Source organism: Gekko japonicus, unplaced genomic scaffold, assembly GCF_001447785.1.
Source record: "Gekko japonicus isolate JY-2015 unplaced genomic scaffold, Gekko_japonicus_V1.1 scaffold3456, whole genome shotgun sequence".
NCBI lineage: Eukaryota > Metazoa > Chordata > Lepidosauria > Squamata > Gekkonidae > Gekko > Gekko japonicus.
The window spans coordinates 123,023-145,558 of NW_015164300.1; the positions used below are offsets into that span (position 1 = coordinate 123,023).

The window sequence follows — 22,536 nt, forward strand, 5'->3', positions numbered from 1 at the left end:
GGGGGGGGATGTGCAGATCTGTCCTTGCAGAGGAGGGAGAGCTGGTACCTGAATAAAACTTGGTCTTAAAGGTGCCACTGGACTGTTTTGGAATAGGGGGCCGGGGGTGGGGCTTGTTGCATGTGCCCGCCCCCTGGGCTCTTTACTGCCGGAGCTCCGCTCCTGTGCGCTCCTGCAGGAAATGACCCCTGTTGGAAATAATAGTCGCCTCCCAGTCTTCTGAAAGGAAAGGAAATGCCCCCGTAAGTAGACGGAAAAGGGATTCACTGCAGGGTTGTGGAACAAAGTTGGGGGGGACTTAGTTTCTAACCTTGTAATTTTTGTTTGCCCTGCTCTGGATGGCCGAGGCCAGCTTATTCTCTCTGATTAGTCCTTGGATGGGAGACCACCGAGGAAGTCCAGGGTCGCCACGCAGAGGCAGGCAAGGGCAAAACATCTGTGTTTTCCTGCTCTGACGTGGATGGCCCAGGCTAGCCCGGTCTCATCAAATATTGGAAGCTAAGCAGGGTCGGCGCTGGTTAGTCCTTGGATGGGAGGCCCACCAAATGAGTCCAGGGTTGTTACGCAGAGGCAGGCAATGGCAAACCACCTCCGAACATCTCGTGGATTGACCTGGATGGCCCAGGCTAGCTCGATCTTGTCAGAGCTTGGAAGCTAAGCAGGGTCAGACTTGGTTCATATTTAGAGGGGAGACCACCAAGGAAGCCCAGGGTTGCTACGCAGAGGCAGGCAAGGGCAAACCACCTCTGAACATGTCAGAATTGACCTGGATGGCCCAGGCTAGCTCATTCTTGTCAGAGCTTGGAAGCTAAGCAGGGTCGGCCTTGGTTCATACTTAGAGGGGAGGCCACCAAGCAGGTCCAGGGTTGCTACGCAGAGGCAGGCAAGGGCAAACCTCCTCCGATCATCTCGGTCTTGAATTGGACAGCCCAGGCTAGCCTGATCCTGTCAGATCTTGGAAGCTAAGGAGGGTCGGCCTTGGTTCATACTTAGAGGGGAGGCCACCAAGCAGGTCCAGGGTTGCTACGCAGAGGCAGGCAAGGGCAAACCTCCTCCGATCATCTCGGTCTTGAATTGGACAGCCCAGGCTAGCCTGATCCTGTCAGATCTTGGAAGCTAAGGAGGGTCGGCCTTGGTTCATACTTAGAGGGGAGGCCACCAAGCAGGTCCAGGGTTGCTACGCAGAGGCAGGCAAGGGCAAACCTCCTCCGATCATCTCGGTCTTGAATTGGACAGCCCAGGCTAGCCTGATCCTGTCAGATCTTGGAAGCTAAGGAGGGTCGGCCTTGGTTCATACTTAGAGGGGAGGCCACCAAGCAGGTCCAGGGTTGCTACGCAGAGGCAGGCAAGGGCAAACCTCCTCCGATCATCTCGGTCTTGAATTGGACAGCCCAGGCTAGCCTGATCCTGTCAGATCTTGGAAGCTAAGGAGGGTCGGCCTTGGTTCATACTTAGAGGGGAGGCCACCAAGCAGGTCCAGGGTTGCTACGCAGAGGCAGGCAAGGGCAAACCTCCTCCGATCATCTCGGTCTTGAATTGGACAGCCCAGGCTAGCCTGATCCTGTCAGATCTTGGAAGCTAAGGAGGGTCGGCCTTGGTTCATACTTAGAGGGGAGGCCACCAAGCAGGTCCAGGGTTGCTACGCAGAGGCAGGCAAGGGCAAACCTCCTCCGATCATCTCGGTCTTGAATTGGACAGCCCAGGCTAGCCTGATCCTGTCAGATCTTGGAAGCTAAGGAGGGTCGGCCTTGGTTCATACTTAGAGGGGAGGCCACCAAGCAGGTCCAGGGTTGCTACGCAGAGGCAGGCAAGGGCAAACCACCTCTGAACATGTCAGAATTGACCTGGATGGCCCAGGCTAGCCGGATCATGTCAGATCATAGAAGCTAAGGGTTGGCCTTGGTCCGTACTTAGATGGGAGGCCACCAAGAAGGTCCAGGGTTGCTACGCAGAGGCAGGCAAGGGCAAAACCACCTCTGTACATCTGTCACCTTGAAGACCCCATTGGGTCACCATAATTCTGCTGCGACTTGACGGCACTTTCCACCATGGCCAGTTTTCATCCTGCAAAGCTGCAGCTCTCAGGGGCAAAGCTGATGCAAGGTTGAAGCAATGTTCCGTCACGGCAAACGTGATGGGCAGCGCTGGGCAAACTCCCCTCCCCTCCCCTCTTGGGTCATCCCCCCCCCCATTCACCTTTGCCTGCATTTTGTGTCTTCTGGCAGGGATGGGTGTGGAGGTGTTAAGTACGCTGGTCGGGTCCGGCATCCAAGGCCAGATCGTTGGCAGCCACCACGCGAGCATGCAGAAGAGCTGTGACGTGGAGAACGGCACCTCCCCGGGGAACGGCACCTCTCTTCTCACCCACACGCTGGAGGACACAGTAAGAGTTGGCCGGCGCAGCTGAGTAGGCGAGAGATGAAGAGTTGAGTTCCAGTTTGAGAGCCAGGTTGGCGCAGTGGTGAAGTGCGCGGACTCTAATCTGGGAGAACCGGGTTTGATTCCCCGCTCCTCCAGTTGCAGCTGCTGGATGACCTTGGGCAAGCCGTAGTTCTGACAAGAGCTGTCCTTGAAAGGCCGGTTCTGGAAAGAGCTCTCTCAGCCCCACCTGCCTCACAGGGTGTCTGCTGTGGGGAGGGGATGGGAGAGGAGTTTGTAAGCCGCTCTGAGACTCCTCCAGGTAGGGAAGGGCGGGGTATAAATCCAATCTCTTCTCCTTCTTCTTGATTCCCCACTCCTCCACTTGCACCTGGCTGGATGACCTTGGGCAAGCCATAGTTCTGCCAGAGAGCTGTTCTTTCATGAGCAGTCCTCGAAAGAGCTCTCTCAGTCCCACCCACCCCAGAGGGGAGGGAAGGAGTTTGTAAGCCGCTGTGAGGCTCCGAGTGAAGGGTGGGGTATAAATCCAATCTCTTCTTCTTCCTCCCTTTGTTCCTCCTGTGTGTGTGTGTGTGTGGTTCGGCCAGTTTGGTCTAGTGGTTAGGAGCGCAGACTCTAATCTGGGAGAACCGGGTTTGAGTCCCCACTCCTCCACATGCAGCTGCTGGCGTGACCTTGGGTCAGTCACAAGTTCTCTCCGAGCTGTTCTCTCAAGGGCAGTCCTCGAGAGAGCTCTCTCAGCCCCACCTACCCCAGAGTTTGTCTGTTTTGGGGAGGGGAAGGGAAAGGAGTTTGTAAGAACATAAGAACATAAGAGATGCCAATGTTGGATCAGGCCAAAGGCCCATCCAGTCCAACACTCTGTATCCCACAGTGGCCAGAAATACCAGTGCCATCAGGAGGTCCACCAGTGGGGCCAGGACATTAGAAGCCCTCCCACTGTTGACCCCCCCCAAGCACCAAGATGACAGAGCATCACTTGCCCCAGAGTCCCTATCTATACCTTGTGGCTAATAGCCACTGATGGACCTCTGCTCCATATGCTTATCTAATTCCCTCTTGAAGCCGTCCATGCTTGTAGCCGCCACCACTTCCTGTGGCAGTGAATTCCAAGTGTTAATCACTCTTTGGGTGAAGAAGTACTTCCTCTTATCCGTTCTAACCCGACCGCTCAGCAATTTCATGGAGTGCCCACGGGTTCTTGTATTGTGAGAAAGGGAGAAAAGTACCTCTTTCTCTACCTGCTCTTTCCCATGCATAATCTTATAAACCTCAATCATGTCACCCCTCAGTCGTCGTTTCTCCAAGCTAAAGAGCCCTAAGCGCCTTAACCGTTCCTCATAGGGAAAGTGTTCCAACCCTTTTATCATTCGAGTTGCTCTTTTCTGCACTTTTTCCAAAGCTATAATATCCTTTTTAAGGTGTGGTGACCAGAACTGCACACAGTATTCCAAATGAGGTCTCACCATTGATTTATATAGGGGCATTATTATATTGGCTGATCTGTTTTCAATACCCTTCCTAATAATCCCCAGCATAGCATTGGCCTTCTTTATTGCAGTCACACACTGTCTCGACATTTTCAGTGAGTTATCTACTACAACTCCAAGATCTCTCTCTTGATCAGTCTCTGCCAGTTCAGACCCCATCAACGTGTATTTATAGTTAGGATTTTTGGCTCCAATGTGCATCACCTTGCACTTGGCCACATTGAACCCCATTTGCCATGTTGACGCCCACTCGCCCAACTTTGACAGATCCCTTTGGAGTGCCTCACAATCCTCACTGGTTTTCACCACCCTGAACAACTTCGTATCATCCGCAAATTTAGCCACTTCACTGCTTACTCCCATCTCCAAATCATTAATGAACAAGTTAAAAAGCAGTGGACCAAGTACTGATCCCTGTGGTACCCCACTGCTTACACCCCTCCACTGGGAGAACTGCCCATTTATACTCACTCTCTGTTTTCTATTAATTAGCCAGTTTTTGATCCATAAAAGGACTTGTCCTTTTATCCCATGATTTTTGAGCTTGCTTAGGAGCCTTTGATGAGGAACTTTATCAAAAGCTTTCTGGAAGTCAAGGTAAACAATATCTATTGGATCCCCCTTGTCCACATGTTTGTTCACCCCCTCAAAGAACATTAACAGGTTAGTGAGACAAGATATTCCCTTACAGAACCCATGCTGAGTCTGCCTCAATAGGTTTTGTTCATCTATGTGCCTACTAATTCTTTCCTTAATAATGGTTTCCACCAATTTACCCGGTATCGACGTCAGACTGACTGGCCTGTAATTTCCCGGATCTCCTCTGGAACCCTTTTTAAAGATGGGAGTGACATTAGCTACCTTCCAGTCCTCAGGAATGGAGGCTGATTTTAAGGAGAGATTACATATTTTTGTCAGGAGATCCACAAGTTCACAATTGAGTTCTTTCAGAACTCTTGGATGTATGCCATCTGGGCCTGGTGATTTATCAGTTTTTAAGTTGTTTATCAGTTTTAGGACCTCCTCTCTCGTCACCTCAATCTGACTCAGGTCTTTCAACACCCCTCCCGAACTCAGCGGCTCTGGAGTGGGCAAGCACCTCTCATCTTCCACACCTCCTCCTCCTCCTCCTCCTCCTCCTCTTCTTCTTCTGGTGGCAATGAAGGAGAGACCTCTGGGAGCAGGGGAGGGGAACGGAGGCAAAGTCGGCTGCGAGGCAGGAAAGAGCCCAGCACGGTGCAGTGGTTAAAGTGTCAGTCTAGGAGATGAGAGACCCAGGTTCGAATCCCCACATGTGCTACGGAAGCTCGCTGGGTGACCGTGGGCCAGTCGCACTCTCTCAGCCTGGCCTACTCACGGGGTTAGCATCAAGATAAAATGGAGGAGAGAAGAATGACGTAAGCCACTCTGGGTCTTCATTGTGGAGAGAGATGGGATGGAAACAAAGTAAACAAATAGGTTTGGGACCGGAACCCAGGCAGGCCTCTGGAGACTGGCGAACGGCAAGCCTTGGGCAATGAGATCGGGCAGAAGCCCCCCAACAGGATGCCTTGGTGCCCGCTGACACCCTTCCCAATGCCCGCCAAGTGTTTTTAGAGAGCGGGTGGGGTCGGGTTGCCAATCTCCAGGTGGTGGCTGGAGCTCTCCCGCAATTCCAACTGATCTCCAGGTTGACAGAAATCTGTTCCCCTGTAGAAAATGCCTCTTTGGACCTTGGACCTCATGGCATGATATCCCAAACTCCGCCCTTCTGAGGCTCCACCCCCCCCAAATCTCCACGTATTTCCCAACCTAGAGGTGGCAACCCTAGGGTGGGGACAGAAGGGTTTTTTGCCCAGCTGAGCTTCTTACTGACCAATGGACATTTGATTGGCTGCGCAGATTTTTAAAATCATCACTTGGGCAGCAGCAGCCACCACAGCACAAGTATCTTCACTGTGTGACTGAAGGGAAGCTGCGGCAGCCATTTTGTGGCTGGCTCCGTCTCCTGCGGCAGCCATTTTGTGGCTGGCTCCGTCTCCTGCGGCAGCCATAGTGTGGCTGGCTCCGCCTCCTGCGGCAGACATTTTGTGGCATCTACCCCCTGTGGCAGCCATTTTGTTGCTGGCTCCATCTCCTGCGGCAGCCATATTTGGCTGACTCCGCCTCCTGCGGCAGCCATTTTGTGGTTGTGCCCACCACACTCTGTCAGAATGCCAAAGTTGCCTACAGGCTGGGAGGGCGGGGTATAAATATGATAGATAAATAAATAAATAAATCTAATAAATAAATAAATAAATATAAAGTTTGGAGACCCCCTGGGGTAGGGAATAATTGATTGGAAGGAGAGCTGGGAGGCAGGGAAGCAACGTAGGCAGGAGAAGTCCCTGGGCCACGGTTGAGGCACGGAAGGCGATAGGTCCAGTACGGGCAAGGCAGGGAGTGGAGGTCCATGCTTGGCAGAGCAAGACCACCACTCCTGGCTCCCCATTGTAGTCTCAAATGGCTGGTTGGAAGAACTGCCAGACCAGGAGGCTCTGGATTCGAATCCTAGCAGAGCCCAGCCCAGTCTGTCTCTGCCTGGTCTCCTCCTGCAGCTGGGTGCCTTTTGTCTCGGGGAGGAAGGTGCGGCAGTCCTGTCTGGAGACTAAGGGGAGGGGGGCTTCTCTCTGCTTTCCAGCGCAGGTCGTACCTGGTGGCCGCCACGGTGCTGGGATTCCTCTACTGTGTGTCCTGCCTGGTCCTCTTTTTCGGCGTGAAGGAGCAGCCAGGTACGTCCGCCCGTCCCGCCCTTTTCTCAAAACCTGAACACAGATTTGGGAGAGGCAACCGGGAGAGGCGCCGGCACATTCTAGGAAAGGTTCTAAATCACACACTCCTGTTCACACATAACCTACGGCCAGGGGTCTTGTTGTAGAAAAAGAGCTGCCGGAGCTCATTAGCATAACTCATTAGCATAACTTATTTGCATATGCCACGCCCCCTGACATCACCGGAAGTGACAGAAGGCCACACCCCCTGACATCACCGGAAGTGTGTCAGAAGGCCCGGCTACTTACCCTCCTGCTTCATCCTCATTCCCAAACGGAATGAGGATCGAAGCAGAGGGCGGGGTAAAGAAGGGGGCGGGGCTTCACCACGTGACCGCCCCGCCCCCTAGAGGTTCTCTTCCGGAGCTCCGTACCTGAGAGCTCCCCCCCGACTAGAGCCCTGCCTACGGCTAGACCCTTTAACTGCAGATGTGGGTTGTGGAACCTGGGACTGTCTGCATACCACGCAGAGGCTCTGCCACTGAGCCACGGTCCCTTCCTAGTGTGGCGGAGCAGAGGGAGAGGGGCAGACCTGCAGAGATGAGGGACCTCAGTTGGAGACTCTTGAACTGGAAATCTCTCGGATCAAAGCTCAGCTGTCCTTCACGAAAAGCCCACCCCACAAACCAGCTCTGAACAGAAGAACCCAAGAAGAGCCCTGCTGGATCAGACCAGTGGTCCATCTAGCCCAAACTCCTGCCTCACACAGTGGCCAACCAGTTCCTCTGGAGGGCCAACAAAAGGGCATAGAGGTCGAGGCCTTCATAAGAACATAAGAGGAGCCCTGCTGGATCAGACCAGTGGTCCATCTAGTCCACCAGCATCCTGTCTCACACAGAAGTCAAGCAGTTCCACTTGAGGGCCAACAACAGGGCATAGACACTGAGGTCTTCCCCTGATGAGAACATCAAAAGAGCGCTACTGGATCAGACACATGGTCCATCTAGTTCAGCATCCCATCTCACAGAGTGGCCAACCAGTTCCTCTGGAGGGCCAACAACAGGGCAGAGAGGCTGAGGCCTTCATAAGAACATCAGAAAAGCCCTGCTGGATCAGACCAGTGAGGGCCCATCTAGTTCAGCCTCCTGTCTCACACAGTCGCCATGGCCAACCACTTCTTCTGGAGGGCCAACAGCAGGGCATAGAGGCCGAGGCCTTCATAAGAAAATCAGAAGAGCCCTGCTGGATCAGACCAGTGGTCCATCTAGTCCAGCATCCTGTCTCACACAGTGGCCAACCAGTTCCTCTGGAGGGCCAACAACAGGGCAGAGAGGCTGAGGCCTTCATAAGAACATCAGAAAAGCCCTGCTGGATCAGACCAGTGAGGGCCCATCTAGTTCAGCCTCCTGTCTCACACAGTCGCCATGGCCAACCACTTCTTCTGGAGGGCCAACAGCAGGGCATAGAGGCCGAGGCCTTCATAAGAAAATCAGAAGAGCCCTGCTGGATCAGACCAGTGGTCCATCTAGTCCAGCATCCTGTCTCACACAGTGGCCAACCAGTTCCTCTGGAGGGCCAACAACAGGGCAGAGAGGCTGAGGCCTTCATAAGAACATCAGAAAAGCCCTGCTGGATCAGACCAGTGAGGGCCCATCTAGTTCAGCCTCCTGTCTCACACAGTCGCCATGGCCAACCACTTCTTCTGGAGGGCCAACAGCAGGGCATAGAGGCCGAGGCCTTCATAAGAAAATCAGAAGAGCCCTGCTGGATCAGACCAGTGGTCCATCTAGTCCAGCATCCCGTCTCACACAGGGGCCAGCCAGTTCCTCTGGGGCATGGAGGCCGAGGCTTCTCCTGAAGCTGCCTCCTGGCTCTGGGGTTCAGAGATCGACTGCCTCTGAACATAGAGGTTCCCCTCAGTCACCATGGCCAGTAGCCTCCGATAGACCTACCCTCCATGGATCTACCTGATCCCCTTTTAATCCTCTGGATCGTCTCCGTCTCGCAGGTCCCCTCAGCCCTTTGGGAAAGGCTAGGCTGCCCTTCTTCAGGAGCCTGCGGATCATCCTGAGTCACCGATCTTACGTCTGGCTCCTCTGCGGCTTCTTGTGTGCCTCGCTGGCCTTCCAGGTAGGGCACCTCCATCGGCGGCATGAGCAGCAGAGGTATTGTCCTTCCCTTGCGGCAGACGTGGGGAACTGCACTGCATGATGGTCCCCCGAAATAGGGACATAAGAACATAAGAGACGCCAATGTTGGATCAGGCCAAAGGCCCATCCAGTCCAACACTCTGTGTCACACAGTAACCAAAACCCAGGTGCCATCAGGAGGTCCAGCAGTGGGGCCAGGACACCAGAACCCCTCCCACTGTTGCCCCCCCCCCCAAGCACCAAGATGACAGAGCATCACTTGCCCCAGAGCCCCTATCTATATCTTGTGGCTCATAGCCACTGATGAACCTCTGCTCCATATGCTTATCTAATTCCCTTTGGAAGCCGTCCATGCTTGTAGCCGCCACCACTTCCTGTGGCAGTGAATTCCAGGTGTGAATCACTCTTTGGGTGAAGAAGTACTTCCTTTTATCCGTTCTAACCCGACTGCTCAGCAATTTCATGGAGTGCCCACGAGATCTTGTATTGTGAGAAAGGGAGAAAAGTACCTCTTTCTCTACCTGCTCTTTCCCATGCATAATCTTATAAACCTCAATCATGTCACCCCTCAGTCATCGTTTCTCCAAGCTAAAGAGCCCCAAGCGCTTTAACCTTTCCTCACAGGGAAAGTGTTCCAACCCCTTTATCATTCGAGTTGCCCTTTTCTGCACTTTTCCCAAAGCTATAATATCCTTTTTAAGGTGTGGTGACTAGAACTGCACACAGTATTCCAAATGAGGTCTCACCACTGATTTATATTTGGCCATGATGATATTGGCTGATCTGTTTTCAATACCCTTCCTAATAATCCCCAGCATAGCATTGGCCTTCTTTATTGCAGTCACACACTGTCTCGACATTTGCAGTGAGTGATCTACTACAACTCCCAAGTGGCTGTTTCCCTGTGACTATCGCTGAGAATGGCAGTCGGGGTGAGGAAAGAACCAGAGCGGTCTCCATGTGTGTAGAAAGCTCGCCTCTCAAGGAGACAGGGTGGTGCTGTTTGTTTAGTAGGGCTGCCAACCTCCAGGAGGGGACTGGAGATCTCCTGGAATTATGGCTGACCGCCCGACTATAGCAACAACAACAACAATAATAATAACAATCAGTTCCCCTGGAGAAAACGGCGGCTTTGGAGGTCGGACTCTATGACATTATGCCATGCTGAGGTCAGAGAGCCAGTTTGGTGCAGTGGTTAAGAGCAGCGGACTGTGATCTGGGAGAACCGGGTTTGATTCCCCCACTCCCTCACATGCAGCCAGCTGGTGTGACCTTGGGTCAGTCACAAGTTCTCTCGGAGCCGTTTTCTCAAGGGCGGTCCTCGAAAGAGGTCTCTCAGCCCCACCGACCTCACAGGGTGTCTGTTGTGGGGAGGGGAAGGGAAAGGAGATTGTCAGCTGCTCTGAGACTCCAAGTGAAGGGCAAGATATAAATCCAATCTTCTCCTCCTCCATCTCCTCCTTCTCCCCCTTCCTCCACATGGCCCTCTTTCTCTGCTCTCCCACAGCTCGCCCAGGGGATTTTCGCCTTCTTCTGCACACATGCAGCTGGACTGCCTGGGACCTTCCAACACCTGGTGCTCATCATGCTGGTAAGGAACTCTTGCCTTTGTCCCCTGGGTGTGTCTGATACCGTGGGGAGGGAACTGGGGTCACTGCCAGCTTGCCCCGCCATGGCAACCATTCCTACGGAGGCCGGCCCTGTATTGGTTGCAGCTCGCCCGGGGAATCTTTGTCTTTTTCCAGCTGCACGCAGGCGCTACGCTCCACAGACCAGAGGTGTCAAACTCATTCGTTACAAGGGCCGGATCCTCCAGTATATATAATCCTGTTTTGGTCATGGACTCCCCTGAACATCCCAACAGGCTCCAAAATCAGTTCGCTCTCTGATCTGTCATTCAGAGGGTCTCCCTATCCACTGGCTGCTTTGCCAGAGTCCTGCCTCCAACATTCTAAACAGTTTGCTGTTCCTCTCCCCACCACAGCCAGTCAGAACACAGAGGTCGTTTGCATATGTGGCCTGATTGGCCTTTGCCTCGGAACACAGAGGTCGTTTGCATATGCGGCCTCACTGGCCTTTCCCTCTAACATTCTAAACAGTTTGCTGTTGCTGTTCTGAGGGAAAATAAATTTCCCCTTCGTGTCTGTTGGGGGAAACCATGGTTGCCAATCTCCAGGTGAGGGCTGGAGACCACTCAGAATTATAACTGCTTTCCAGATGGCAGAGATCAGTTCCCCTGGAGAAAATGGTGGGCTCTGTGTCCTTATATGCTGCTGAGGTGGCCCCTGTATGACACCCAATGTGACGTAGCAGTCAGGGCTTTCAGCTATTGAAGCTGATGTCCAGATGACCCAGATCAGTTCTCCTGAAGACAATGGCTGCTTTGGGCAGTAGATTCTATGGCATTATACCTTGCTGAGGCCCCTCCCCGCCCCAAACCCTGCCCTCCCCAGGCTCTACCCCTCAAATCTACAGGTATTTCCCAACCGAGAGTTGGCAACTGTGTAATCGGCGATGGTACCACTTTCCAGACCCTTGGAACCCAGAAAACGTGGCACAGGAGGAGGTGCTTTTCTACCTTAGCTGTGCCTGCATAGCCTTAAATTAAACCACTACACCAAACTGGCTTACATTCTCCTTTCTCTCAGCTTACGTTCTCCTTTCCCTTCCCCTCCCCACAACAGACACTCTGTGGGGTAGGTGGGGCTGAGAGCTCTAACTGATGGCACTGGTATTTCTGGCCACTGTGTGATACAGAGTGTTGGACTGGATGGGCCTTTGGCCTGATCCAACATTGGCGACTCTTATGTTCTTAACTGCGAACGGCTCTTGAGAGAACTTGTGAGTGACCCAAGGTCACCCAGCTGGCTGCGTGTGGAGGAGTGGGGAATCAAACCCAGCTCTCCCAGATTAGAGTCTGCTGTATCTTATTGTATTTATATTTTGCCATTCCATCTTGGGAAGCCGCTCTAAATGTCGGCTGAGTGGGAGGGCATCAGCGTTATGGAAATCACTTAAAAACAATGCTTGGGAGGTTCTGAAAATTGTCCTCCCTGCCAAGTGGTCCCAATGGCTGGGCTGGTGGAGGTGAGATCCCCATTTTTCTCTTTCTTCTCCCTCCAGGTGGTGGCCTGCTTCTCCATCCCCGTCTGGCAGTGGTTCCTGGTCAGGTTTGGGAAGAAAACGGCTGTTTTTGTGGGTCTGTCGGTGAGTGGCCCTTTACGATTGGCCCGTTAAATGTCCGAGAGCCAATGGGCTGTAGTGTCTGACTAAGGTCTGGGAGACCCAGGTCTGAATCCCCACTTGGCCATGGAAGCTTACTGGGTGGCCTTGGGCCCATCAGGCAGAGGTCTTCCCCATCACCTATAGCCTGGTGATGCCGGGGATCCGACCTGGGACCTTCTGCATTGAGATCAGTATTGTCTACTCAGACTGGCAGCGGCTTTCCAGGGTCTCAGGTTAGAAGACTTTCACAGCACTTACTGGCTGGTCGTTTTACCTGGAGATGCCAGGGATTGAACCTGGGACCTTTAGCATGCTCTGCCACTGAGCCACAGTCTGGTGCAGTGGTTAAGAGCGCGAACTCTAATCTGGGAGGAACCTGGTTTGATTCCCCACGCCTCCACATGCAGCAGCTGGTGTTACCTGGGGTCAGTCACAAGTTCTCTCAGAGCTGTTCTCTCACGGGTAGTCCTCGAAAGGGCTCTCTCAACCCCACCTACCTCGCACAGGGTGTGTCTGTTGTGGGGAGGGGAAGGAGTTGGTAAGCTGCTCTGAGACCCCTTTGGGTAGTGAAGGGCGGGATATAAATCCAATCTCCTCCTCCTTCTCCTCCTCTTTTAAAGGAGCCACAAGTCTGTCAGTGAACCACAACCCATTTTTGAGGTCCGAGAAGGACCGGGCACAGGTAATACTGTCACGATGTTGTTTTAGAAAGCTGCAAGGCCCGTGACGGCCGGGAACTCGCTGGAAAATTGCAGCTTTGTTTCCCGGTGGGTCGGCACATGATCTTCCGGCCAATCCACCTGTGCAGTTCAGGCTGTGGCACAGCAGAGGGGTGAGCTGGCAGGCACTAGGCAGTTGCGATTGCTAATTTCAGAGCCTTTGCAGAGACAATTGGCGGGTTGGAGCCGGAACAGGGGGCGTGGGAGGAAGGGCTTCTGCTGAGCTCTCTCTGCGGCGGCTGTTCAGAGGCAGGTGGAGAACCCAGCAGGCGAGCGAGCGGGCGGGTGGGATGCCGGCACAGAGCAGAAAGCTCTCTGGACAAGGCGTGGAGGAGGGGGTGGAAACCTCTCCAACCTCCGGTCGCTAAACCTCCAGCTGGCACCGGGAGATCTCCTGGAAAAACAGAATTTCTCCATGTTGGATCAATGTCTCAGTAAATACAAAATAAATTGCTGAAAAAGTTCACAAAAATATAAAGATGTAATACATTTCAAATATCAAAGATGTAATTTAATATTTGTTTTCCAGCAGGTGCTAGCAGGTATACAGCACAGGAACAAGGACGAACACTTCTCGAGTCTATCTGCGTTCGTTTCGAGTGATCTTTCTCAATCTCCTATCAACAATAACAAATACAATATAATAGGAAACAAGAAACTCCAAAAAGTCTCACAAATGACTTAAATACAACTTAATAAAATTGTGAAATAATACATACAGTCTTCAATATTCAATGAACTTCTGCAATTCAATGCACCACAAGGGTATCCAAAACATTCTGTCAATTTAAACATAATAACAAATATTAAATATAGTTAATGTTCAATAAACAAATCAACAGTCCAAAATAAAGGTGGTCATCCTGAATACTATATATCAATAACTCACCAAAATGGCTCACACAGCTCCTACACACTGATTCTTTTACATGGACAAGTCAGTCTTACTAGTTAATTGGAAGCTTCCTCTATAAATACAAAGTGCATATCCGGTTTGGGCAGCCAACTGACAAGAAGAAAAGGTAAGTGTATCATAAGTTGGCAACCAGCTATTTACAAAGAGGGGCTGCCCCCAGCTATCCTGGGCATACCTGGGACAAACATATGTCCCAAGTATGTACTAGGGTTGCCATCAATGCTCCCTCTAAGTTGTGGAGTCTTGTGAGCAAAGATTCTACTTTGTGAGCCACTGGCATTAAAGTGGTGAGTGAGGGATTTGGCTCCTGCATCAATTAGTTGGCTCTGGAGCCCTCCTTCCTGAGCCAAGACAAAAATGTGTGAGCCGGAGGTTAAAAAAAATGTGAGCCAGCTCACACTCACTCAGCTTAGAGGGAACACTGTCTGTGAGCAATGCTCCCTCTAAGCTGTGGAGCCTTGTGAGCAAAAATTCTACTTTGTGAGCTGCTGGCATTAAAGTTGTGAGCGAGCGATTTGGCTGCTGAATAAATTAGCTTGCTCTGGAGCCATCCCTTCCTGAGCTCAGGCAAAAACTTGTGATCTGGAGGCTAAAAAACTGTGAGCCAGCTCACACTCACTCAGCTTAGAGGGAACATTGGTTGCCACCCCTGAGTTGGGAAATCCCTGGAGATTTGGGGGTGGAGCCTCGGGAGGGCGGGGTTTGGGCAGGGGAGGGACCTCAGCAGGGTATAATGACGTAGAGTCCCCCCTCCCGTCCCCCCCCCAAATCTCCAGGAATTTCCCACCCTGGAGTTGGCAACCCTACATTGTTTTTCAGCCTCCACAGGAGCAATGATGGCCTTGTAAGGTTCATGTCCAAGATGACACTTCTGCTTCCGGAGGACTTTGCAAATTGAAAGGTGATAGGCATGAAATAAGAACATAAGAAGAGCCGTGCTGGCTTAGACCAGTGAGGGTCCATCTAGTCCACCATCCTGTCTCACACGGCGGCCAACCAGTTCCTCCGGAGGGCCAACAACAGGGCAGAGAGGCCGAGGCCTTCATAAGAACATCGGACGAGCCCTGCTGGATCAGACCAGGGGGCCATCTAGTCTCACATACTGGCCAACCAGTTCCTCTGGAGGGCCAACAACAGGGCACAAAGGCTGAGGCCTTCATGGGCACATCAGAAGAGCCCTGTTGGATCGGACCAGTGGTCCATCTAGTCCAGCATCCCGTCGCACACAGTGGCCAACCAGTTCCTCTGGAGGGCCAACAGCAGGGCATAGAGGCCGAGGCCTTCCCTTGATAATGACATCAGAAGAGCCCTGCTGGTTCAGACCGGTGGTCCATCTAGTCCACCTTTCTGTCTCACCCAGTGGCCAGCCAGTTCCTCTGGAGGGCCAGCAACAGGGCAGAGAGACCGAGGCCTTCCCCTGATGTTGCCTCCTGGGTCTGCCAATCAGAGGCTTAGTGCCTCTGAATAAGAACAGACGAACATGAGACGCCAATGTTGGATCAGGCCAATGGCCCCTCCAGTCCAACACTCTGTCACACAGTGGCTAGAAAGAGCAGGTGCCCTCAGGAGGTCCAGCAGCGGGGCCAGGACACTAGAAGCCCTCCCACTGTTCCCCACTGTTGTGTGTTGTGTTGTGAATGTGGAGATTCCCTGTAATCACCATAGTTAGTGGCCACTGATAGACTTATCTTCCGTGAATCTATCTAACCCCCTTTGAAAGCTGTTTGTTCCTGTGGCCATCGCGACATCCTCCGGCAGCGAATCCGACATTTGGATCCCTCTCTGTGTAAAGTGGTATTTCCTTTTGTGCGTTCTGAACCTCCTGCCCATCACCTTCACTGGATCTTTTTCACTGGATGGTCCGAGGTGACCAAGGCGGAAGGGAGACGATCCCGGCCTTGACGGATAAACACCCCCCCCCCTGGTTTCCCCCTCTCTCCCGTAGCTCATCATCCCGGCTCTCATCGTCATCACGCTGGTGACCCACAATTTCCTGGTCTTCGCTTTCATGGTGGCCCTCGCCGGGTGCAGCCTCTCGGTTCTCTACTTGTTGCCATGGTGAGTGGAAAGGGAAGTCCTGGACAATAGCGGGACCCGTGTGCCGGAGGGCGTGGGCCCCGGGCTTCCTGTGGTCCTCTTCCGTATTCTTCATGCCCGGAGCAGGGGATTTGTCTGGGGAGCTGGAAAAGCGCGAGCACTTTGGGATGCGAGAAAGGAAAAAAGAAAGGAAAAAAGAAACCGCTTTTCGTAAGATGAGAGAATCACAGGTTTCCCCTTGTCAGTCGAGCGGCCAGTTTCTAGGGGCAGCCTGGACTCCTCCAGGAATGACAACTGAGCGCCGGACTATAGAGATCCAGTTCCACTCCAGAGGGCAAACTCTATGGTATACCATAGATTGTAGGTGGAGTCCCTTCCCAGAATTCCCCCTTCCATAGAAGCAAAGAGGATTTATACCCCGCCCTTCACTGGGAGTCTCAGAGCAGCTTACAGTCTCCTTTCCCTTCCCCTTCCCACAACAGACACCCTGTGAGGGAGGTGGGGCTGAGAGAGCTCTCCTGAGAACTCCCCTTGACTGAGAACTCGCCTTGATAGAACAGCTCTGAAGGAACTTATGACTGACCCAAGAGATCAGTTCCCCTGGAGGAAATAGTTGCTTTGGAGGGTGGACTCTGTGGCATTATATCTCACCCTTCCCAGGTCCCCATGCTAAATCTCCAGGGTGGTTCTCTCAAGGGCAGTTTTCAGGATTTCACCTACAATCTATGGTATACCATAGAGTTTGCCCTCTGAAGCAGAACTGGATCTCTGTAGTCGGGTGCTCAGTTGTAATTCCTGTAGAGGTAGGTGGGGCTGAGAGAGCTCTTTCGAGGACTGCCCGTGAGAGAATAGCTCTGAGAGAACTTGTGACAGACCCAAGGTCACGCCAGCAGCTGCGTGTGGAGGAGGAGTGGGGAATCAAACCCGGTTCTCCCAGATTAGAGTCTGCGCTCCTAACCACTACACCAAACTGGCTCTCAAACTGGCACTGCCCCCAAATGTCAAGGAATTTCTCCTGCCACAGTTGGCGACCCTACCTGGTTCAGCCTCTTGTCAAGGTTCTGAATGGATCGGCGCTCCTCTTTGCAATGTCCCCCCCCCCCCGCTGCTCTTTTAACGAGAGTTCGAAAGCCTGGCGGAAGAGCTCCGTCTTGCAGGCCCTGCGGAACTGCAGCAGGTAAAGGAATGTCTGTATTCAAATAGGCTACGGGGCCATAGACGGGGCTATAGACATAGGAAAGAGGAAGAATGGGAGTCCGGTTATACACACCGTATGAGACAGTAAGCTGAAGGCAGACAAAAGGAAATTCTGTTTGCAAAATGGGCATTTGACCTGTGGAACTCTCTGCCACAAGATGCTAAGAGTGCCTCTGGTTTTGATGGGTTTCAAGGGGTTGGACACGTTTATGGAGGACAGTTCTGTCGTTGGTTATTAGCCAAAAATTGGTTCAGTAAAAACCAAGAAGGGATCACAGGTATAAGAAATGCAACAAACAAACACATGTGTGTTTAACAACACATGTTAAGTAGGAATCGTATTATATTGTGAAACTTGGCAATTTTAAAGGTCCATCATTCTCAATGAGCATCTGGATATAGACTCATTTCGTTCCAATCTTCCTCAGGACGAATCCTATAGTAATGAACCAAAAAGTGGTTCCGTGGCAGAATGGACTAGAACCTAGGTGGACCATTGGTCCGATCCAGCCAGTTTGGCGTAGTGGTTAGGAGCGCAGACTCTAATCTGGGAGAACCAGGTTTGATTCCCCACTCCTCCACATGCAGCTGCTGGTGTGAGCTTGGGTCAGTCACAAGTTCTCTCAGAGCTGTTCTCTCAGGAGCAGTCCTCGAGAGAGCTCTCTCAGCCCCACCTTCCTCACAGGCAATGCTCCCTCTAAGCGGTGGAGTCTTGTGAGCAAAAATTGTACTTTGTGAGCGACTGGCATTAAAGTTGTGAGCAAGAGATTTGACTACTGTATAAATCAGTTTGCTCTGGAGCCCTCCTTCCTGAGCGAAGGCAAAAATGTGTGAGCCAGAGGCTAAAAAACTGTGAGCTGGCTCACACTCACTCAGCTTAGAGCAGTGATGGCGAACCTTTTAGAGACCGCGTGCCCAAACTGCGACCCAAAACCCACTTATTGATCGCAAAGTGCCAACACGGCAATTTAACCTGAATACTGAGGTTTTACTTTAGAAAAAACAACTCATACATTAACTTAAGATGGTCCAAACAAAGTAAGGAAAGCAATCCCAAATGCTTTCATTTACTTAAAATTATTTGGCAGAGAATTCGACACTTTAATGACGGTCTGGGCCTGGCTGGGGCGATGGCATGCGTGCCCACAGAGATGGCTCTGAGTACCACCCCTGCAGCCGTGCCATAGGTTCGCCACCACTGGCTTAGAGGGAACCCTGCTCACAGGGTGTCTGTTGTGGGGAAGGGAAGGGAAAGGGGATTGTAAGCCGCTCTGAGACTCGTTTGGGAATTAAAGGGCGGGGCAGAGATCCAATCTCTTCTTCTTCTTACACTCCAGCTTCTGGTACTGGAGGAAAGGGCTGACATGTCACAACAGACTTATGGCAACCCCTCAAGAGGTTTTCAAAGCAAGAGATGAACAGAGGTGGTTTTGCCCTTGCCTGCCTCTGCGTAGCAACCCTGGACTTCCTTGGTGGCCTCCCATCCAAGAACCAACCAGGCCTGACCCTGCTTAGCTTCCGAGACCTGATGAGATCGGGCTCGCCTGGGCCACACAATGCAGTCCCTGGGTCAGGCCCATTTGTGGACAGGCCTGCATGCCGTTAACTCGAGCCTTTCCCTTGCTCCCAGGTCTATGCTGCCGGACGCGGTGGATGACTTCAAGCTCCGCAACCCCACCTGCCTCAACCTGGAAGCCTTTTTCTACTCCTTCTACGTGTTCTTCAACAAGTTCGCGGGAGGGCTTTCGCTTGGGGTTTCCACGATGAGCTTGCAGTGAGTTTCCTGTTCCACTCCCTCTCTCTTTTTTTGATAGTTGAACGTTGGGAAGACTGTGTTGGAAGATCCGCTCACTGGACAGGAAGCAGACCGTGGAGCATTTGGTGACTGGAAAGGGGTTAGGGTTGCCCGCCTCCACGGGTGGGGCCGTGGCTCAGTGGCAGAGCCTCTGCTTGGCGTGCAGAAGGTCCCAGGTTCAATCCCTGGCATCTCCAGTTAATCAGGACCAGGCTATAGGTGATGGGAAAGACCTCTGCCTGAGACCCTGGAGAGCTGTCAAGAGGGGCTGTGGCTCAGTGGTAGAGCATCTGCTTGATATGCAGAAGGTCCCATGTTCAGTCCCCAACATCTCCACTCGAAAGGACTAGGTAGGACGTGATGTGAAAGACCTCTGCCTGAGACCCTGGAGAGCTGCTACCAGTATGAGTAGACAGTAATGACTTAGAGCCAGTTTAGTGTAGTGGTTAGGAGCGCGGACTCTAATCTGGGAGAACCAGGTTTCATTTCGCACTCCTCCACATGCAGCTGCTGGTGTGACCTTGGGTCAGTCACAAGTCCTTTCAGAGCTGTTCTCTCAGGCGCAGTCCTTAAAAGAGTTCTCTCAGCCCCGCCTACCTCACAGGGTGTCTGTTGTGAGGAGGGGAAGGGAAAGGAAATGGTAAGCCGCTTTGAGACTCCCACTGATGCCTGAGTTAAACGGGATCCTAGAGAGACAAAAGTGCTCTCCCACGAGACTTTGCACTGACACGGCATCCTGTCGAGCCTGGGGCGCCACTCACGCTGAGCAGCTTTGCATGCTGCGCAACTGCTTTGCAGCCCAGGTTCGCCAAGGAATTGTGCAGAGTCCCACGGGAGAGGGCTATCGCTTCCCTAGGATCATGTTTAAATCAAACCCAAGTGGGTTGGCGCATGTGGTCCATGGCCATGGGAGGAGCACAGCCATCTTCCCCCAAGGAGCTCCAGGGAGTCTGGGGCTTCCCCACCCGCTCTCTGTTCGGCAGAGTCACCCGGCCGTCTCTCGTAAAGGCTTCCTCCCAAAGTGGTGCAATTTGACCTCGGGTCTTTGACAGTTTTGCAGGCTACAGCGCCAAAGACTGCTCGCACAACCCCCCGGTCATCCTCACCCTGCGCATTCTGATGGCACCCATCCCCATTGCTCTGCTGCTGTTGTCCATGGCTCTGTTCTGCTCCTACCCCATCAACGAAGAGCGGCGGAAAGAGATGCGAGTGGAGATGGAGGCTTCCGGGTAAGAACGGAGTTCACTGAGGAAAGAGGGTAAGAGGTCAAGGTAGGAGATTCAGGTGGAGAAAGGAGGCTTCCGGGTAAGAACGGAGTTCACTGAGGAAAGAGGGTAGGAGGTCAAGGTAGGAGATTCAGGTGGAGAAAGGAGGCTTCTAAGTAAGAATGGAGTTCACTGAGGAAAGCGGGTAGGAGGTCAAGGTAGGAGATCCGGGTGGAGAAAGGAGGCTTCTTGGTAAGAATCGAGTTCACTGAGGAAAGAGGGTAGGAGGTCAAGGTAGATCCGAGTGGAGAAAGGAGGCTTCTAGGTAAGGATGGAGTTCACTGAGGAAAGAGGGTAGGAGGTCAAGGTAGGAGATCCGGAGAAAGGAGGCTTCTAGGTAAGAATGGAGTTCACTGAGGAAAGGGGGTAGGAGGTCAAGGTAAGAGATCTGGGTGGAGAACGGAGGCTTCTAGTTGGTAAGAATCGAGTTCACTGAGGAAAGAGGGTAGGAGGTCAAGGGAGATCCGAGTGGAGAAAGGAGGCTTCTGGGTAAGGATGGAGTTCACTGAGGAAAGAGGGTAGGAGGTCAAGGTAGGAGATCCGAGTGGAGAAAGGAGGCTTCTAGGTAAGGATGGAGTTCACTGAGGAAAGAGGGTAGGAGGTCAAGGTAGGAGATCTGGGTGGAGAAAGGAGGCTTCTAGTTAAGAATGGAGTTCACTGAGGAAAGAGGGTAGGAGGTCAAGGTAGGAGATCCAGGTGGATATGGAGGCTTCCAGGTAAGAATGGAATTCACTAAGGAGAAAAGGCAAGCAGACGTGGAAATGGCATCAGACGTGCTTGATGGGGTTGTGGGGATGTGGGAACCTGTGGCTTCCTATCCACGCTCTCCTCAAACCACCTTAGGTATGATCTTAAGCTCCCTGCCCTGGAAGGCTCAGTATGTTCTGGCCACCAGCAAGCTTAAGCCCACGAGAGGTCGTGGCTCATTGGTGGCTCATCTGTCTCGGCATGCCAAAGGATCCCAGGCTCAATCCCTGATATCTCCAGTTAAAAGGGACCAGGTAGCAGGTGATGTGAAAGACCTCTTGCCTGTAGACCCTGGAGAGCCGCTGCCAGTCTAATGCTGACCTTGATGGACCAAGGGCCTGCTTCAGTAGATGGCAGCTTCAAGTGGTCATGCCTGTGTCTGTACGAGCCTGAGCATAGAGTCCCCCGTGGCACTGCCAATGCTGGGGGTGGGGGAAGCTACGAATCTTGACTTGTTTCTGGGGTGCTTTAACATCCCCATCCTCCCTGCACTTCACGATCCGTTAAACGTGGGCTTAGATTTCCATGTGCATCTTTCACACAGCCGTCGAGGACAGACCGACAGCCCGGAGTCGGATGCGACTTAAGCCCCATCTGGAGAATAACGTGACCGTGTACTCCCGCCTGGCTGTGGACGAGAGAGGTCGGCGCTGTTGCGGGAAAGACCTCGATGCTTCTCGCTCCTGACTTCTGCACGGCAAAGAACAGATCTTCGCCATATCTCTCGGAGCATGCAAGAAAGTTTCATTGGCTTGTTTAAGATACCAGATAAAGGAATCCCGTGAGGCTTGATCGAAGCCTTCCTACATAAGGACAGTTTTTCCTCACTGTGCTACGGATACGGTGGCTTCGACTGATGGGTTTAAACGCTACGAAAGACCTTCTTTTTATCGGGATGACGGATCGAGCAAGTGGGAACAGATTGCTGAATGCAACGGTGGGTTCTCCTTCCTTGGAGAGAAGGTCAAACAGCTGTCCGGAATGCTCTCTATATCATCCTCTTCTGTCTTTGTATGAGGAAGGAAAAGGGACATTTGCCAAGGTCATGTAGACGTGCAATATCAGCATGTCCCAAATGCCGGGGATCTGGGCGACCCCAAATAAGATGCCAAGTGGCGCTAGTCCAAAACTCTGTGTCAGCCTTCTCTGAGATCTGCCCATGCAGCTCAACGGATAACCTTGGGCCAGTCATTAAGAACATAAGAGACGCCAATGGTGCAATATCAGCATGTCCCAAATGCCGGGGATCTGGGCGACCCCAAATAAGATGCCAAGTGGCGCTAGTCCAAAACTCTGTGTCAGCCTTCTCTGAGATCTGCCCATGCAGCTCACCGGATAACCTTGGGCCAGTCATTAAGAACATAAGAGACGCCAATGTTGGATCAGACCAAAGGCCCATCCAGTCCAACACTCTGTGTCACACAGTGACCACAAATACCAGTGCCATCAGGAGGTCCACCAGTGGGGCCAGGACATTAGAAGCCCTCCCACTGTTGACCCCCCCCCAGGCACCAAGAAGACAGAGCATCACTTGCCCCAGAGCCCCTATCTATACCTTGTGGCTCATAGCCACTGATGGACCTCTGCTCCATATGCTTATCTAATTCCCTCTTGAAGCCGTCCATGCTTGTAGCCGCCACCACCTCCTGTGGCAGTGAATTCCAAGTGTTAACCACTCTTTGGGTAAAGAAGGACTTCCTTTTATCCGTTCTAACCCGACCGCTCTGCAGTTTCATGGAGTGCCCACGAGTTCTTGTATTGTGAGAAAGGGAGAAAAGTACCTCTTTCTCTACCTGCTCTTTCCCATGCATCATCTTATAAACGTCGATCATGTCTCCCCTCAGTCGTCGTTTCTCCAAGCTAAAGAGCCCCAAGCGCCTTAACCTT

The 22,536-nt window shown here is 52.4% G+C and overlaps 1 protein-coding gene and 1 long non-coding RNA gene across 2 annotated transcripts in view; one reads left to right on the plus strand and one right to left on the minus strand.

Annotated features, from left to right (window-relative positions):
- The window catches only part of LOC107108375 (sodium-dependent lysophosphatidylcholine symporter 1-B-like), a 38,263-nt gene extending 16,409 nt beyond the window's left edge, over positions 1-21,854 (plus strand). The window contains exons 6-14 of the mRNA XM_015408800.1: positions 2,226-2,383; positions 6,529-6,619; positions 8,607-8,728; positions 10,256-10,339; positions 11,872-11,955; positions 15,554-15,666; positions 18,473-18,616; positions 19,690-19,866; positions 21,194-21,854. Of these exons, the coding sequence (XP_015264286.1) occupies positions 2,226-2,383; positions 6,529-6,619; positions 8,607-8,728; positions 10,256-10,339; positions 11,872-11,955; positions 15,554-15,666; positions 18,473-18,616; positions 19,690-19,866; positions 21,194-21,236 (1,016 nt within the window). The 3' untranslated portion in view covers positions 21,237-21,854. The remainder of the gene's footprint in view (positions 1-2,225; positions 2,384-6,528; positions 6,620-8,606; positions 8,729-10,255; positions 10,340-11,871; positions 11,956-15,553; positions 15,667-18,472; positions 18,617-19,689; positions 19,867-21,193) is intronic.
- LOC107108376 lies at positions 13,277-13,672 on the minus strand. The gene is made up of 3 exons (XR_001482439.1): positions 13,582-13,672; positions 13,412-13,471; positions 13,277-13,309 (listed from the first exon to the last, which is right to left on the minus strand). It is a non-coding gene; the product is annotated as an uncharacterized LOC107108376 (long non-coding RNA).
- Positions 21,855-22,536: the final 682 nt, after the last annotated feature.